At 28.4% G+C, this 15,693-nt stretch overlaps 3 protein-coding genes across 11 annotated transcripts; 2 read left to right on the forward strand and 1 right to left on the reverse strand.

Moving 5' to 3' along the window:
- Nucleotides 1-1,363: 1,363 nt before the first annotated feature.
- LOC127063105 (glutamate receptor ionotropic, delta-2) lies at nt 1,364-5,197 on the reverse strand. 3 transcript variants are annotated; one of them, XM_050992453.1, is made up of 10 exons: nt 4,853-4,892; nt 4,670-4,684; nt 4,383-4,450; nt 4,048-4,224; nt 3,726-3,952; nt 3,397-3,506; nt 2,956-3,149; nt 2,739-2,844; nt 2,463-2,652; nt 1,364-2,058 (listed from the first exon to the last, which is right to left on the reverse strand). In XM_050992453.1, the coding sequence occupies exons 1-10, from the start codon at nt 4,887-4,889 to the stop codon at nt 1,521-1,523; spliced, it is 1,662 nt and encodes a 553-aa protein (XP_050848410.1). In that variant the 5' UTR covers nt 4,890-4,892; the 3' UTR covers nt 1,364-1,520. The 3 variants fall into 3 exon arrangements, with proteins under 3 accessions (XP_050848410.1, XP_050848409.1, XP_050848408.1); XM_050992452.1 differs by lacking the exons at nt 4,670-4,684; nt 4,853-4,892 and adding an exon at nt 5,033-5,197; XM_050992451.1 differs by lacking the exon at nt 4,853-4,892 and having other exon boundaries at nt 4,670-4,850.
- A 556-nt stretch (nt 5,198-5,753) lies between these two features.
- Nucleotides 5,754-13,043, forward strand: LOC127063119 (microtubule-associated protein RP/EB family member 1). 7 transcript variants are annotated; one of them, XM_050992486.1, is made up of 8 exons: nt 5,769-5,940; nt 6,061-6,168; nt 6,585-6,861; nt 8,557-8,788; nt 9,171-9,224; nt 9,753-9,841; nt 9,932-10,087; nt 10,838-13,043. In XM_050992486.1, exons 3-8 carry the CDS (start codon nt 6,595-6,597, stop codon nt 10,904-10,906), a joined length of 867 nt encoding a protein of 288 aa, XP_050848443.1. In that variant the 5' UTR covers nt 5,769-5,940; nt 6,061-6,168; nt 6,585-6,594; the 3' UTR covers nt 10,907-13,043. The 7 variants fall into 7 exon arrangements, with proteins under 7 accessions (XP_050848446.1, XP_050848447.1, XP_050848443.1 ...); XM_050992484.1 differs by having other exon boundaries at nt 5,770-5,973; XM_050992485.1 differs by having other exon boundaries at nt 5,770-5,960.
- Nucleotides 13,044-13,190: 147 nt separating this feature from the next.
- Nucleotides 13,191-15,498, forward strand: LOC127063110 (uncharacterized). The gene is made up of 3 exons (XM_050992464.1): nt 13,191-14,080; nt 14,155-14,555; nt 14,631-15,498. Exons 1-3 carry the CDS (start codon nt 14,018-14,020, stop codon nt 15,436-15,438), a joined length of 1,272 nt encoding a protein of 423 aa, XP_050848421.1. The 5' UTR covers nt 13,191-14,017; the 3' UTR covers nt 15,439-15,498.
- The last annotated feature ends 195 nt before the right edge of the window (nt 15,499-15,693 follow it).

The following is a 15,693-nucleotide window of genomic DNA, read 5'->3' on the forward strand; positions in this document are numbered from 1 at the left end:
GCAATATTGTGCAATACAGGACTGGCTTGTTTTGAATTAAACTATTAAAATTATTTAACAGAAAACTGTGTATATACGAACAAATAATAAAAATTAGATCGTAATTTTTCCGTGGAAAATTAATCACGATGAAAGCATAGTGTATTCTGAGACGTGAAAGTATATAGTTACTAGCAATTTTCTCTCTTTTTTTATTTTTATTGTGTATTATATATATATATATATATATATATATATATATATATATATATATATATAAACTCATACAGATATCATTTTAACTTCTCATATTATTTCTAAAAGTAATTCCTCTTGTTCTATAAAAACGGTCCATCCTGTATCTATACGAATTATTATCAACTAGATGTTGATAAAGCCATATACAAAAAAAATATGTAACTATTTTCGATAATATACCGCCTTTAAACTTAACAGGACGAGTGTGCACTATGACCTTTCATTTTCCTTAATGTATGTACAAAGCAATAAAGGTACTAAAATGCATTATTTACTTAATAATGCAAAATTATAGAGATTGTTTGTAAAAAATATAAAAAATATATATATATATACGAATTCGGTAAAGAACCTTTGATACAGTCTTTTATCTGAGCAGCACGCGCGCAAGAAGCAATAAATAATACTCGAGAAGGATGTAACCGTATACAGGATGAGCAAATTGCAAATAAACTCGTATAAAAAGATAAAAAGAAATAAAATGTTAAGTTTTATCACGAGTTCGTTTGTTATTATCAATATTTATTATATCGTAAGTGTCTTAGACGATTTGAAAAAACGATCTCCGAATAAAGTGATGAAATTCATGAATTCTACACTCTTTTGATGTGTAGTACAAGAGAACGAAGCGATTAATATTATATGCGTAAATGCAGCATTTCTAGCGATTATTATACAAGTAGTATTATTGTTACAGTAGTATGCATAATAGCGGAGTTCCTAAAATATTTTCTTTGCAATATATAAAAATCATTTTTCATTCTTCAATCCTTTGAAAGAAAAGAGGATCAAATGTATATATACAATTTGCAATATATACATATACATACATAAATGTAAATGTATACACACACACACACACACACATACCTACAAAATAGAAGTTAATGTTTAAAACAGTGTTATATGCGATAAATCATGTTTATTTAATAACAAATAATACGTTCCACACGTAGAAATAACACATATGTAGACATCTAAATTAACAATTTCGAAAGCCGAAATTACGAAATAACACATGTGCCTTTTAATTATATATGTATATTGTAACGCGTAGAAGAGAATTATATCGACGTCATTCCTATACCTTTTGTATAACATTAGGCGATATTAAAAAAAAAAGAGAAAAAAAACAAAAGAAAGAGAAAAAAGAAATTATTGTAAGCCAATTTCATTCGTAATTAACTTTTGAAAATTATAAAATTATACATATTATGTACGTGTACATATATATACATGCACATATATATATATATATATATATATATATATATATATATATATTATGCAGTATATTGAAACAAAAAAGCTGATGGCGTCCTTATAGGTATCAGTCTCTGACCACCGCTTCTATCTACAACTACGTAATAATTACGTCCGTTAATGTTATGTCGTTTACCCATAAAAGAGGTATTTCCTACATTATATTGATATAATGGTGGTGGGCTTCTCTTATTTACACTAACGTTATTATCCCGCCAATGATTATTATTAGTAGTAGCGTACAAAGGTAATCGTGATCTCCAAGAAGATTGTTCTGAATTTTCTTTGTACTTTATAATTTGTTTTGCAACTTTTGGTAATTGCTTCGCGCTTTTCTTATTCTTCGTACAAGAATTAATATATTTGATGATAAATTCTATTATGAAAACGATCATTGCAATAATATATCCGGCTATAATAACTTTGTAAGTCAAAAATAAATCAGTATTTCCCAGTTGCCTTTCCATCGATTGAAGATCCACCGGACAAATATTAGCCAATGGAAGATCCCTTTCTTTCACATATTTGATTAAACCAGATTCTATTAGAGAAGATAACCTGTAAGAACATAGTAGATTTCTATAAACATTTTTTTTTTTATCTTTGATATTATTACATCCGTGCGAACTATGTTTAATTTATAATTAATCCTCTTAACAAATTGTTGATTGGTTACGAGTATACTCATGTTTGTACAACGCATATATATGCAACTTATGTAATTATTATATTATAAAATTATGTATGTTGTTAGTTTTTTTTTTTTTTTTTTTTTTTTTTTATATAAGGTTTATGTGCTTAATTTTGATATTAGTAATTTTCCTGTACTTTTAATATTTTAATAATGATTTTAATTAAATTGTGGATCAATGAAATATATTATTTTTTGCATATAATATCCGGTCAACAATGTGTTAACTATTATAAAAAGTTATAAAATTTTGACAATGAATAGACCTTACACTTTATTTATGGCATCCACGATAGTCGAGTGCAAAGGAAAAGCGAATGCTCGATTTTTGGAAAGAATACTTCCTGGCATGATAACATAAGTACAACGTTTGTTGTGCTCCAAACCTTGACGAGTCTTATTGATATAATCCTCGAATAATAACTTTCGAAAATAGTGACGTTCTCCGAGATAAAGTTTTTCTATATAGATTCATTTATCGAAAGAAAATATTTAATTAATGTAATGTTCATCATTAATCTCTTTCTATAATTACAAATTTACGAACTATTTTCGACGGTATCAAAAATGAAACTTGCTGGTTCTTTGTATATCTTCATATATTCTCCTTGAAATTTCGTTTGGTTTAACAATGTTAATTCATTTGCATAAGGCTGAAATTAATGAACCGAATCGTTAAAATGTACAATTATTATAAATAGTATTTTGGTATGAAAATGGTACAATTAAAAAATTAATATTAATATTATTAAGGAACGTTCAACCTGAGATAAAAGATACTCTATCACACGTCCTTTAAAAGTGACCCATTTATATTCTTTGTTCACTATATCTTTTATATTGTTAATCGGTAAAGTAAATTGTGGCTTCGTAAGGAATGCTGTCAAATTAGCGGTATAAAATGAAGTCAGAATTAATATAAAAATCCACCAGGTAGCGAAGAGCATCCTCGTTGAATCTGAAGTAATAATTTTATGTAATAATTTTACTGATATATTAAACTCTCTCTCTCTCTCTCTCTCTCTCTCTCTATATATATATATATATATATATATATATATATATATATATAAAATGTGCGTGCGTGTGTGTGTGTGTGTATACACATACGAGCGAATAAATAGGGTACATGTAAACAAATTATGCAAAGCTAACGATCCTTCGATATGAATTATACTAATGATATGTACATACATGCAATATACCTGTTTGAGCGACGATCGTTGATCCTTGTTTGAGTAATGCACTATAGACGAACCATATGCAAGATGGTAAATTATAATTTTCTCCTTCCGTACCTTTCCAAAGTTTCAACCTACGTCGAAAAAATTCTCATTTATTTTTTAATAAATTATTCTCTCGTATATGTATACTTCGAGATCGAATGTTTTATTACTAGACAATAATATTGACAATGTTTTAGTACAAATAGAGAATGCATGAAAAAATTTACCAAGTATATATATGCTAATTATTGCTTCTAATGAAATAATAGAGTGCTAACAAAATTGAAATTTTATATTTCTCTACGAACCTAATTAAAGAAAATAAATAAATTGTCGGTCCTACGACTATAACGGCTGTAAGAACGCAAAACCAAACGGTATTGTCGAATGGTGCCAGAAGACCAGAACCAGTTGCAGATTCTTCTGGTCTTTTCATTATAGCCGTTAATTCGAGCATGTCCAATGTTGTACTGAATAAACAATAATTGTTGAGATCTTCTAATATAGGCACGAACGCAGCGATCATGTCTATTTTCTGATAAAAGAAAAATAATTTCGTAATTGACAATAATATTAATTATTTCTTTATTTATTTATTTTTTCCGCGATGAGAAAAGAAAGAATTTGTACCTTTTCATATAACATGCTCACAATTCCTTTATGCTCGTTTCCGAGTATTTGTTCTTTCGGTGGTACAACAGTGTACGTGAAATTTAATTTATCGCTCAAAAGATCGAGAATATAAAATGCATACCCTGTTCCTTTCCATTGACCATTTTCTTGAATTATTCCAGAAAACGGCATATCCTGGATGCATAATTTATATTTCGATTATATTATTTTTTATATAAAATTAAACGAAAAGCAACGATCGTTAAATATATTTGTAAGAGGATTCTATAGGATTCTAATATATTATAATATGTAATTTTATCAAGTGAAAATATCATGTTAATAAAACTTACGTCCCACGAAGAAACTTTTAAAACCGAAGGAATTGCCATCTTTTTGTTATTTTCAGAATTCAGCTTGTCTAAAAGCGAATTAACATTTTTTTATTTTTTTCTTTTTTTTTTCTTTCATCGTTAACGACTCAGACGAAAAAATGAATGAAAAATTATGTGATTTAATTCGTAGGTGATAGCATTAAAAGTAAAAATATTGTGACGTTATAAAAATATTATTTAGCGTTAATATATACATATGTATATACGTATATATATTTATTAATTTTTTTTTTAGAAAAAAATACCTTGCTTCGTTGTTTCTGACGATTGTCCGATGGGAAAAGAATTCAGGATAATTATGATAAATAAAAAACAATGAAAATTAGTCATTTTAGCACTTGATGAAACTACATTGTTCCGCATGTGTTCTGTTCAAGCTTGAGACTTGAAATAGATTTTTGTTTAGAAATAATGTGATATGATGTTACCAAGCACTCGAAAGAATCGATCCTTATGACTTTTCATACGTTAGAGCTAAACATAGGACATAGTAACACCTTGCTTATGAGTGTGAGTATATGTCCTACGTCACGCAATGGTAAACGTATTAAAAATGATGATCCTTATTATCTGTCGACCAAGCCTTTTCAAGGACATTTCTACGATACCTGATAACATTAATGTTGATTTCACCGAGAATTGACTTGTATAAAAATGATACATAATTCGATATACTTTATTTATATATTTTTTCAGATCACCATTAACTTTTTTAAATATAAAATTTATCTAATCACAATCTATCTTTGAAAGGAATATATATAGAAAAAGGAACAAACGATTATTATAGCTGAATAATAGATTGTTTTTTTGTGAACAAATATTATATAATTCATTTGTCTCATAATAAAAAATTCTTACCGCGATTATTTAATTTGAATATATCAATGAAATCAGTAGATCTTTAAAGTACTTTAACGTACTTTAAAGTACTTACCCGAAGGCTATTTGTTTTAATAATACAATAAAGCTTTAATTTGTAGGTAATTTAAAAAATATTTTTTATTATATAAATGCATATTATATAAAAATGCAAAAGATATTGTTTTTATAATATTATAATTGATTATAAGGTCAGCGTGCATGCATATTGCATTATATCCATTTAGTAGTAGTTTAATAATTGACCTACAGATGTCGTATTTTTAGAACAACGTTATGGCGCATACGTAATGAATGATAACTTTTAATCTGCAGAAGTTTATGTGAAAATATTGCTACTTCGTGACTAGTAAAATATTTTTACAACATGTTTGATAAACAATTTGAAAGAATGATTTCAAGTTTTGAACGTAGTTCGTGTTATAAAAATTAGTTTCATGAGAAGACTCTTTAAGGGAGCGCCTCAAGATTTACTTTTTGAACGTGCTTGACGACGGTTACGAGTAAAAGCAAGGATTTGATTGGATGAGAAGTACCGACGTTCTCCTTTGTTCGTTCTTTTATTTTTTTGACAGAAACTACAAATTTTTGTTGGCGTATGTTTCATGAGGTTTTCTACAACTTCTGGTATAAGGTTATCGAATATCCATTTGAGTACGATCAAAATGTACAAGGAACACCTTTTCTTCTTTTTATAAGCCCCAAGTCCTAAATTTATTTCAATAAGGATAATTCATTGGATGGTTCTTTCTAGAGAAACCGTTAGAAGAATCCGTTGTGTTTCCGTTTGAACGATCTAGTGCACATTTGTCGTCTAAGTGCGCGAACCACTCCCGGCTGGTATTAACGTGTTACTATCGCGGTAAGTTATTCCATCGTGTTAATTAGATTTTACAAAGATTTTTTATGCTTGAATGTATTCTGTGTCGAATAAGCGGCAAAGTGATGTATTTCGAAAAGGAAATTTGCTGCTTGACATCCGTAGCACGTTGATAAGAAATATGTCGACCGCAAGTGTTTTATAGGACTGGAATGTCGTTATCTAAATTTTTCTTTTTTTTTTTTTTTAGCACAAGCCTAATAAATTTTTCTTTTTTCTTTCTTTTCTACTTTGTTGAAAGGAAATATCTGCAAAGAATATACGTAGATATTATTAATTTGTATGCACATGTGACCTACTTTCACATATTCAATATGATTAATGTTCTATTTTATGTATGTGTATAAGCTTAGTATATCATACTGTTATTGTATTTTATTATTGGTACGTGTCTACAGAGATAACAAAATGGCTGTTAATGTGTATGCAACAAATGTGACCACCGATAATCTAAGTCGTCATGACATGTTGGCATGGGTTAACGATTGCCTGCAATCATCGTTTACCAAGATTGAAGAATTATGTACAGGAGCTGTTTACTGTCAATTCATGGATATGCTCTTTCCTGGAAGTGTACCTTTGAAGAGGGTAAAATTCAGAACTAATCTTGAACATGAATATATACAAAATTTCAAAATTCTTCAAGGTGGTTTCAAAAAAATGAGCGTTGATAAGGTGAGTTATCAATCTGTCTTTTATCTTTTTCTACGGATAAATTAGGTATATCAAATGAGAAAAAAATAGGACAGTTAAGATTTATATGTAACAATTATAATTAAAAGAATAGTATTCTTAGAACAAGAAGGTTTATACAAAGAAATAATCACAAGAAATTACTTTTTAAGACTTTTAAGGGCATAGGATTAATCTTATCATTGACCAAAGACATGATCATTTAGTTAATGGAATGTATATGAAGAACACTAAAAGTTATTTATAGAATAAGAAAGAGGAAGTATATATAATACTTGTATTTTGTAAAGTAAAAAATCAACCCCTGAATAAATATTTCCATCGTATGATGATTTAGTTTGCTTAGAAGTTCAATAAAATTATGATGGGGATGGTTCAGGTTATACCAGTGGACAAGCTGATAAAGGGACGCTTTCAAGATAATTTTGAATTTCTTCAATGGTTCAAGAAATTCTTTGATGCAAATTATGATGGTCGTGAGTACGATGCCTATGAAGCTCGTGGTTGTATACCGCTAGGTTCTGGTGTCGATGGAACTCATAATTTATCAAATCCCCAATTGGTACCTCTACCTCCTCAGTCGAAGCAACCACAAATGCAACAAAAACATACACAACAGCGTAATATATCTTCAAGGCAACAGCAGGGTATATTAATAGTTTCATCACAATGTTGCCTTTTATATAGATCATTGCACGATCACTAATTTACTGTAAATTGTCACTTTATTAGAATTGTATACACATCTCAGATATTTAGGTAGAATGCAAAGCATAAATATACAAAATATAAAAATATGCAAAATTCATTTATCATGCTGCTTTTAAAGTTAGCTCAAAATTTACTATGTAAATTATGCTGCTATAGTATATATAGGGGTAGAATTTCTGCTTTGCTTATACATATTTGGTCGTTTATAATTCCATAAACAAATGCACAACAATGCCTGTTAAAATGTACTATTCACTATGGCACTTGGTCCTATATTTTAATACTTCCAATTCATTATATGAAATATTGTTTATAAAAAGGTAAACTATGCATGCCTTAAACAAATGTTATGTTAGAAAAATTACTATTATTAAATGTAAATTACATTAAATTGTAATTGTATGATGGTACCAGAAGGATTTCAAGGCTGTTATTTTTAACAGTCTATAAATACTTCTAAGTAGGGGGCAACTGTTTGTATTAGGAGACATCAAAAGACCAAAATAATACACATCATTTACTCTATAAAGAATATAGTATGTGATACTAAGTATTAAATAATATGAAATACACATTTTCATTAGAAAAGAAATATTATTTTTACTTATAATAAAAGAATGGTGCCAAGATTTATCAAATTGGAGCTGAGGAACATTTAAATATTATTTTTCTCAGTATATGTAAATAATTACAATTGAGTAGGTTTATTTAAAATAATTAACATGCAAATATAAATATATTTTTAATGTATAAATTTTATTTAAGTTATTTATAAATTATTTTATATATTATTTATGAAGATTTTCAAATAATCATTACAGAATTTAATTAAATATAATTTTTCAAAGTCTATTGAAATAATAGAAAGAATAACATTATTTTACTATATGGCACTTTTAATTCTATAGAATACATTTTTTGTTATTTTTTATTTTGTTCCATTTGTCTTCTACCAATTATTTGCAGATAGTACCAATTGACAAGCTGGTGAAAGGCAGGTTCCAAGACAACTTTGAATTTTTACAATGGTTCAAGAAGTTTTTTGATGCAAATTACTCAGGAGCAGAATCCTATGATGCACTTGCTATGCGAGGAGGTGAAGCTATGGGTAGTGGTGGGAATACTGCACCACGTGGCTCAAATGTGAAACGTCCTACACCACGTGATGTAAACTCAGCTAAAACTACCATTCGTACTGGTATATTATAAAAATTTTTCATTATAAAGACAAATTTTTTAATTTAATAACTGCATATAATACAAGCATTATTAAGTAATAGCAAACATGATAATTAAAAAAAGGTTAGAGTTATCATTAATATTTGTTTATTAATTTAGTACGAATTTCTAATACTTATGTTATATTTAGAAGCAATCTTGTTTTTCAGAAACATATTTTAGTTAAGATATATTATAATTGACATGATTTATTTTATTGATAACTATATATTTATTTCAGTAATTTCATCTAAAGATAATTTTTAATTTATGAACATACAATATTAAATATTTTAGTTTTACTTACATGATGTGATGCTGGTCTATTATGTCTTATAATGCAAATTTAAATTTCCCCATAGGTGATGGAACTCAGTCTGTACAGGCACCTATTATGAAGCCTTTGAATAAACCTAGTAATTATTTTTTTTATTATTTTTATTTATTTTTGCAATGGTATTTAGTAAATACTAAGGAAATAGTTTAGTGTCTTTAATATTCTTTAACAAAATTTTTAGTACAAGGTAAAGAACAGTATTGTGTAGAATTAATAATTAATGAAAATTGTTTAAAGTTTAATCCAAAATATTTTAACTAAAAAAGATGCATTTTTCACAATTTTTAGAAGACACGAAGACTGATAAAAGCTTTTAGCTTTTCTAATTGAATCAATGAAAAAATTGTATTGGAATTTTTGTATATAACTAATTGTGTTTATTATGTACATTATTGCATGTATTGCTATGTTTATTGTATGGCTATATTTCTTGCATGTGCATGTGTATATATGGTAAACAACTAATGTTTGTAATTTTAATTAATATTTCACAATTAATATATTTTGTTAATAATTAATTTTAGTGTGTATATTGTGTTAGTTTAATAAACTATATAAAAAATTTTTTTAATAAATAATTGTTAATCTTAAAAATTTTTTAATTTAGTGAATAAAGCTCAACCATTCCGCCCTCAACAAAAGACCGGAGTAGCAAATCGTGGAGATTCCGAAAAAGTTGAAGAGCTCAGTGCACAGGTTCGGAAATTTATTAACATTTTTATTAACTTTTATTCTTTATCTTGTAATGTAGAAATAAAATTATTTTATAATATTTTTTATTCATAGGTTGTGGAGCTTAAAATGTCGATCGATGGTTTAGAAAAAGAAAGAGATTTCTACTTTGGAAAATTACGTGACATAGAAGTAATATGTCAAGATTGTGAGAATGGTGATCCACCTCCTATTATACAAAAAATATTAGACGTTCTTTATGCAACAGAGGTAAATTGAAATTTTAATTTTTACATTTATCCAATATTTAAAAAAAAGAATTATATATAAAAATATTAAATTCCACGAAATGATAATAATCAAATTATTAATTTACCTGTTTATGTAAAATCTATGATTATGATGGAATTTCAAACATAACTGTGACGAAAATTACTTTTATAAATTAATTTTATATAAAGATTTGTTTTTCTACTAAAATTATTTCAGGGTTATGAAAATGATGAAGGAGAAAGCAAACAGACATAGTAACATTTTTTATTTATTTTTAATAGAAGCTCATTCTCTTAATGAAGACAATATTGTAAAATTATAGATTTTCTTAATGAAGGTAATGTCAAAAATTTCTAGGTCTTATTCAGTCCATGTTCTTTTGTTTTGTTGAGACTCTGTGATCGTAATTAAAATTCATTGTATTGATTGTATTGGAATGAGTATTTTAATATTCAATTAAAAAAGGGATACTAAATAAAATGTATTGTAGGAATTGTTTAATTGTTTCACTAAAAGCTATATATTATTGGATAATATTATCTATATACTTTACTTTTGAAAATAGCAATTAGTTTTCAAATTGATCAAGTGATTTATGTTTTTAGTATTCTCATTTCAAACAAATTAAATAACGTCCTATCCTATATAGTAGTAATAGAAAAGACAATTTAACAGATTACTGTATATGTTTGTAACAAAGAGTGAATCATTAATTCTGTATTTAGAAGTTGTTTAATTTTTTTCTAGGATGGATTTGCACCGCCGGAAGAATTAGAGGGAGATGGGTTGGCCCCTGACGACGAGGAAGAGTATTAACATTTTTTTACTATCATAAAAACAAGGACACAGTAAATCATCCAAGTGCATCTCCTGTTTATTATATCTGCGAGCCAGTACCAGTACTCCTTGCATAATTAATAATAAGTCACTCTGTATAGTTGTTCAATCATTTGTGCGTAAGTTTTGTTGCTAATGTTCACGAAACTCATAAGGATTCGCACGAGATTAGGCCCCGACACTTCTATAGTGCACTCGAGTACTTGTACTTTTCGTGTTTTTTCTTTTTCTTTCTTATATACTTGCAGTATTTTTTTCCTCCTTAATCACTAATAACACATATAAAAGACTTATTGTATTGTTATATAACTTACTACTAATTGTTGTTTCCTCCATAACAACATTAATCATGTTTATAAAAAATTATGGGAAGTGGTGATTAAGAAGGAAAAAAATAGTCAGTAGTAAATTATATAATATATAGTAAGTATTCTTCATTATGTAACGGCTGCCATTTTTGGATTTACCATATTAATCATATTTTATATAGAATCAAAAGAAATTTCCGAATATTAATATTTCACAAAGTAGCCTTTTTTATGCAATTTTTATGCAACGAGCATGTCAATCGTTCATTTTTTTTCGTAAAGTGCAAAGAACGTTTCTGTTTATAGTTGCACTATACCTGTGTCGATAAGCGTCGAAGCTTCTATTTCTTAATATTTTGTTTTATGAAATGTCTATATTTTTAGAATATCATGTTAATCCACAGTTAAATGTTAATAATGTCACTCGAGGCATCCCTTCGTGTGCAATTCAAATGAAGATTGCAGACCATTCTTTGATGTGAGATAGTGCTCTACGCCAATTATACCGATGTTGATTTTAATTTTTGTAATATAACTGGAATGTATGTAAGAAAGTTTTAGTATTTGTGGTACAAGACTAAAAAGAAAAAAAAAAATATATCCTCGTGATTCTTTCGTCATTAACGATGCGATGGCACAATATGCATAGTTAAAAAGTTAGATGAAAGAAAACGAATTTCAAACAAAAGAAACGAAAATGTAGAATTAGTCGCAAGTTTTTTAAACCTTCGTTATCATATTCTCTATAATCACGTAAAAGTTTCTACATATTATTAAATTTATTTTATAACTTCTTATTATATACTTTTATTAATAATATTTGATATCGTACGTTCTGAAAATACTTGAACTGTCCTCTTAGATGATTTTTTTTTCGATTCTCTAAGTCAGATTAATAGGGCAAACATGTGTTACGCGATCTCACGTTGGACAATATACTATATTCGTCTTGATGATAATGATAATAATAATAATAATAATAATAATAATAATAACACATAATAATAATAATAATAGAAAAATTCGCTAAACGCTTCTGGTGTCAAATCTTCGTCTATCAATACTAATCGATCGTGAGAGATATGGGTTTGGATAACTCATCTATGTTCGAATTAACGTATATCATATCTTGTTGGAGCGAAGCATGCTCGAAAAAGTGAATTTTCCATTATCAATGCTAAATGAAATCTCATCGAATTTTTATTGCGCGCGAAACAGTTTTGAATGTTACAATGAATGCATCATTTTTTTGAATGCTATGAAATAACTATATAAAAAGAAAAAAGAGAAAAAAAAAATTAACACGATACAGTGTTCTTTCGTAAGGAGAAATTTGTGAAATTGTGTGGCAAGAGATATTAAGAAGTGGAAGATATAAAAAAGTGTGTGAAAGGATTTTAAGCATGGAAGATTACTTAAACGCGTGTATGATGGTATGTATCGTGTACGTGTGTTCTTGCAAATTTAAAATTCAATCTTTAAAGGATTGAGAGAAAAGGAGAAGAGATTCCTCGTAAAACATTTTAAACACCAATGATTTTCAAACGATAATCTTACAAAAAAAAAGGAAACAAAAGAAATGTCTCGCCGATATCGTCGAATTATAATTAAGCTCTATACGTACGACTTGCTCTATATAATTATTTTTTATTGATAAAAGATATATAGTTTTTCTCGGCTTGCGCCTTATTCGTTCGTATATGTATATGGGTGTACAACGTTAGATAACACGGTTGTGCTTCGAAATTGCATTCAACGATGATGTAATAAACGTTAAATAAAATCAACATGGGCGCTGTTACACGTAATTTGTTTGCAATTTTTCTATTGAAAAAAAAATGAACAAAAAAAAAAAGAAAAAATTGTGCTTTATCGTATTGCTATTGATAAAGAAAGAGTTGCTTTACAATATACGAAGCTCGATGATGTATCGATACTATCATTTTAAATATACGAAGTACATATCTATCTTTGCACGTTAAAAATATTAACAAATATAATTAATTAGGATTGCACTTATGACTTTGTACGTTTCATTTGAAGAAAAAAGAAAAAAAAAAGAGAAAGAAAGATCTTTATCATATAATATGAACGTGTGAAAAATATTTTTAATAGAACATTTAGAATAATGTTAAATTTACGTGATAATTAATAACACGACTGTATACCGCGAGGTATTTATCAATTCTTATTAATTTCATAATTTCTAAGCTCTCAAATTTAAGATATATATATATTTTTTTTTTGCGAGGATTGTTCAAGTTTCTAGGATTCTAGTCCGTTTAACGAGATTATCCTTATCTTCCTTGATTTAAGAGAATCATTTTCAATGACTGATTTGTTATCTTTTACTTTTTATTACTAATAGATAGATACGCATAATTTAAGGAGATTAAACGAATCGATCTTCACATTATGTAGACGATACATTAAGAAATAAATGACTCGTAAGAAATAAACGAATAAGTGACACAATTTTTGTGAACCTCATATGGATATGTAAAAGATGTAAGTAAAAATGTGCTATTTAAATATCGCGGTAGAACGATGATCGATTGTTCACAATTCGATAAGTATCGATAGACGATTGCAACGCCATCGATCTTCAAACTAATTCAACGACATTGCTACAGACAGCAATACTGAATTCTTACAAAGAAGAAATGGCTTTTTAAAAATTATTAATAAAAATAAAAAAAGAACAATCTTTTCGGTAACATAATCAAATTAAATCAAGTGTGATGTAATCTTAAAATTGACAAAGGTATAAATTCAGAACGCGATGTCTTCATTGATCGTAGCACACGATCAAAGCATCATGATGTTAGAATTTGCAGTTGAGAACGTAAGATCGAAAAAGTAATTCGATAGTTCTTCCCGCCAGAATTTCATATGATATTAACTTTTTGTTTGTCATAGCTGTACGTACCATGGAATTCTATCTTTGACAAGGCAATTTTGAAAAAGGTAACGGTAATGTTTCGTTTTTTGGATGAGGATTGGACCGAGCTTTTACCAAATCGGCGCGATCATTGTCCTTACCGTGGTTCGAATTACGAAAACGAACGATTTTATGGTGGACGTTCGGTAGTCTTTCCCTTACCCGAATCATGTTTCGAAAAACCTATGAATGCGATTGATATTCAAATCTACGTATTTAAAGAGATATGCGATTATTTCGAGCTCGACTCTTGCGAGAACGTAGGATTCGTATTATTGAGAGTCGATCATTTGATTAATGCCATTATCAAGGAATTAAAAGAACGTAAAGAACTTGGTCTATATTTGTGCAATTCTCATGAAAACGAGCCTATTTCGAGGTATAACTGAATTACGATGTATTTTATTCAAACGTTTATTACAATGAAATAATTTGACAACGATTAAAATTATAGATCATTGGTAGGAACGTATACGTTAATGAACGACGACTTAAAGAATACTGAAGCAACAATAAAAATATATATACGTATCACTTATCTTGGTAATTGCGTTGTCACTGAATTTGAGAACAGTAGAGGTATAAAAACGGCGTTTCATTGTCGTAAGGATAACATCGAAGGACTTCCTTACCAATTACGCGAGTTAACATCAGAGAATCTTAAGACTGGTTGTTGGGGTAGTCAATCCTATATAACACCGGCGATTCTAAAGAAGTTAAAGTGTTACTGCGCAAAAGATAAGATAGAGAAACAAATATTAGCCGAAATGATAGCACATGCTGAAGCTACTCGTGCTGCTGAAGAAGCTCGTGCCGCTGAAGCTGCTCGTGCCGCTAAAGCTGCTCGTGCCGCTGAAATAGCACGTGCTAATGAAGCTATTCGTGCTTCTGAAGAAGCTCGTGCTGCTGAAGCTCGTGCCGCTGAAGCTGCTTTGAAAGGTATCGGAAAAGAAGACTCTAATAAGAAGAAGAAAAGTAAAAAGAAGGATATGGGTGCTGATGCTCAAATCCTTGCTAACATCGATAATATTTATGAAGAAAGGATTCGTCTTTTAATGGAGGCAATGAAGGAACGTAAAAGTCGAGGATTAGGTCCTCCTGCTGCAGCTTTTGGTATAAAAGATGCAAGAAAGATTTGCTCTCCATTATTTACTATACCTTGTATTCAAGTTTGTTCTCCTGCTTGTAATCCCTTTTTCCCCTGTTCGAACTTTATGCCTGATGTCGGAGGATATCTAACATATACTACATGCTGCTTATGAAATAGAATATGTGCAATAAAATATTAATGAAATTAAATTAAAAAGTAATTCTTATCAGCATTAATGGTTATATATTACGATGATAATAACCAACGATTTCATCATCGTAATGGTTACCAGTATTAAACAAATTTTAGTCATTTACAATAATTATTCATGATCAAAACAGATAAATGTGAATATTTTTTAATGTTTTTATTTTTCGGAAAATTTTTGTAAAATTTAATGATAAGTGACTAACATTTAAGTAAAAAT

Source organism: Vespula vulgaris, chromosome 4, assembly GCF_905475345.1.
Source record: "Vespula vulgaris chromosome 4, iyVesVulg1.1, whole genome shotgun sequence".
Classification (NCBI taxonomy): domain Eukaryota; kingdom Metazoa; phylum Arthropoda; class Insecta; order Hymenoptera; family Vespidae; genus Vespula; species Vespula vulgaris.